Source organism: Macadamia integrifolia, chromosome 1, assembly GCF_013358625.1.
Source record: "Macadamia integrifolia cultivar HAES 741 chromosome 1, SCU_Mint_v3, whole genome shotgun sequence".
In the NCBI taxonomy this organism is placed as follows: Eukaryota; Viridiplantae; Streptophyta; class Magnoliopsida; order Proteales; family Proteaceae; genus Macadamia; species Macadamia integrifolia.
This window is the reverse complement of record NC_056557.1, coordinates 30,585,947-30,588,301: the sequence shown is the minus strand read 5'-3', so window position 1 is coordinate 30,588,301 and position 2,355 is coordinate 30,585,947. Positions and strand designations below refer to the sequence as shown.

At 40.2% G+C, this 2,355-nt stretch overlaps 1 protein-coding gene across 1 annotated transcript in view; it reads left to right on the top strand.

Annotated features, from left to right (window-relative positions):
- Positions 1-2,067: 2,067 nt before the first annotated feature.
- Positions 2,068-2,355, top strand: part of LOC122073151 (protease 2) — a 44,735-nt gene continuing 44,447 nt past the window's right edge. Inside the window, exon 1 of the mRNA XM_042637689.1 lies at positions 2,068-2,197. Coding sequence (XP_042493623.1) covers positions 2,068-2,197 — 130 coding nt within the window. The remainder of the gene's footprint in view (positions 2,198-2,355) is intronic.

The window sequence follows — 2,355 nt, the reverse complement described above, 5'->3', positions numbered from 1 at the left end:
TGTATTTGCATCAACTCTCCTCTTTCGAAAAGAACTCGACTCCGTCGAGTTTGGAAAAGGATCGAGGGGGCCGTCTAAAGGAATACACTGAATGAGGAACGATCCCACCATCGTCTCGAGCTTAATTTCAGGGAGATCTTTGGCAGGATAAAACTTCAGTCTTATTGGCATGCTTGACAGCATAGGTGTTGGCATAGCCACAAAGGTGTAATTTCTTGTCAAATAACCAAGGTAGACCAAGAAGGATATAGCACACCTTCAGAGGGAGGACGTCACATTGGACTATATCCTTAAATTCACTAGTAGAATATTTGACCAAACACTTATTTGTGATATGAGATTAGTGTTGTTCACCCAAGCAACCTTGTAGGGATTTTGATGTGGCTCTGTCTTCAATCCCAACTTACGAACAATGTCTTCATAGTCAATGACTTTCTAAGTGGTTAACACATGACGAATGACATAAAAAGGATGTTGGTCCTCATCACTAAGAGTGTCATTGACTTCACCTGACGCACGCTCTTCTTTTAAATCAATTGTGTCAGAACCAAGTTGCTCTTCAGGAATATATGGTATAAGAGAATTCTTATCAATAAAAGCAACCAGCGGCTGGGGCGTTAAGCACTGAGATGTCCAAATCTATTGCCACGAGTAGCACTGAACTGTAAATTTTGTTGCATCAGATTGTTTATCTGAACCACACAGATGGGGTGAGTATAGATGAGTAGGCCGTGAAGATGACATTTCAAAAACATGTCAAGATGGAGAATATGGCCAGCTAGGTCGTGAAGATGCTATAGATGAAACACTAGCCTGTGATCTGCTGATTGATTTTTCTTGAGGAGATGACTGTGGTTGAATAGAACTAAGACCCCTAGGAAAAGTATCTGTAAATGGCCTCCGATTGTATGGACGTTTTAGACTTTTCTCAACCTGATATGCTACTTTTGTACGACATCTTTTATTGTAGGCATTCGACTAGATGCAAGGGCAACACTAAGTTAAGGGTGCAAATCATTACGGAATTGTGCCACCAATACTTTTTCATCCCACTCAAAATCAGAATGAGTGGCAAGATAGTTAAATCTAGCAACATATTCTTCAACGGTTAGATTTTCCTATTACAACGGTGCAAAACCTGAGGTGCATGTGTTGCTTGTAATCAGGAGGCAAAAATATTCGGTTCATGATTTCATACATTTCAGCCCAAGTAGTGACTAATCCAATGCCTCGGGTTTGGTTCTGTTGTTGTTGCTTGACCCACCAGACTTGGGCTGTGCCTTTTAGTTTAGCCTCTGCAAATAGGATCTTTTAGGTCTCAGTCAACCTGTACTATCTGAAGAATGTCTTTAAGCTGTAAATCCAGTCAATGTACAATTCTGAATTATTATCTCCATAAAAATCAAGGACATCCAATTTTGCTGTTCGTTTCGCCCCATCATCATATCTACCAGTTCTATATGGTGGTGGAGGTGGTGTATGATGTGGGGGTAGTGGTAGAGACGGATCTTGTGGGTTGGTGTTGGAAGAATCCTCAGATTGAATGGGACTCTTTCCTCTATCTGTAGCCACCCATCGATCAATAGAATCTTGTATAGATTCCATCATTGTCTTAAGGGAAGTGACAACAGTAGTGAGGGCATCAATTTTCGCATCAGTTTCTCCTTTATAGGAGTTCAGCTGCTGGATAACTTTACTATTGGCTACCTTGGTGATGATAAACAAATAATACTCACAGGTTATGGCAAAGTAATAAATAGATGAAAATTTAAAGAGGAATGGCAGAATGGTAATTAATATGAAATTCCTAAGTGGATGGTAGTAACGTAATATCTGAAAATCACACAATATATTATGTATGGGCAAGGGTATATTTGGATGGAACCAAAACAATAGGACATAAAAGGATAATGGAGGAAGAGAGGGGTATTTTAGGAAATAAAGAGATAATTAAAGAAAGGAAACAAAAAAGAGGGATCGTGGGGGGTGGGTTTTACCGACAAAGGAGACTTTTTTCTCCTTCTTAGAGATGGAAACTAGGGAAGGTGTTGACTCAGGGAACCAGCGATGGAGACGCTGGCTGCAACAATGGAAGGGGTCAACGATCTCTTCTTCTGGCAATGGCAAGCAGCGGTGGTTCCAGGGATAACTGTGATTGGCGATGGAGGAGAAGCTTCAACCAGCAGGTCTGAAACCAGTTATGTATTCTTCTTCTTCTTTTTTCCTTCTCTGAACTTTTGTTCTTTTCTTCTGTTTTTATTTTCTCTCTTCTCGTCGTCTCTCTTCTTCTTCTTCTTCTTCTTTTTTTTCTTCTGGTTCTGTCTTTCTCTTCACGTCGTCTACTTTTTTTTTTTT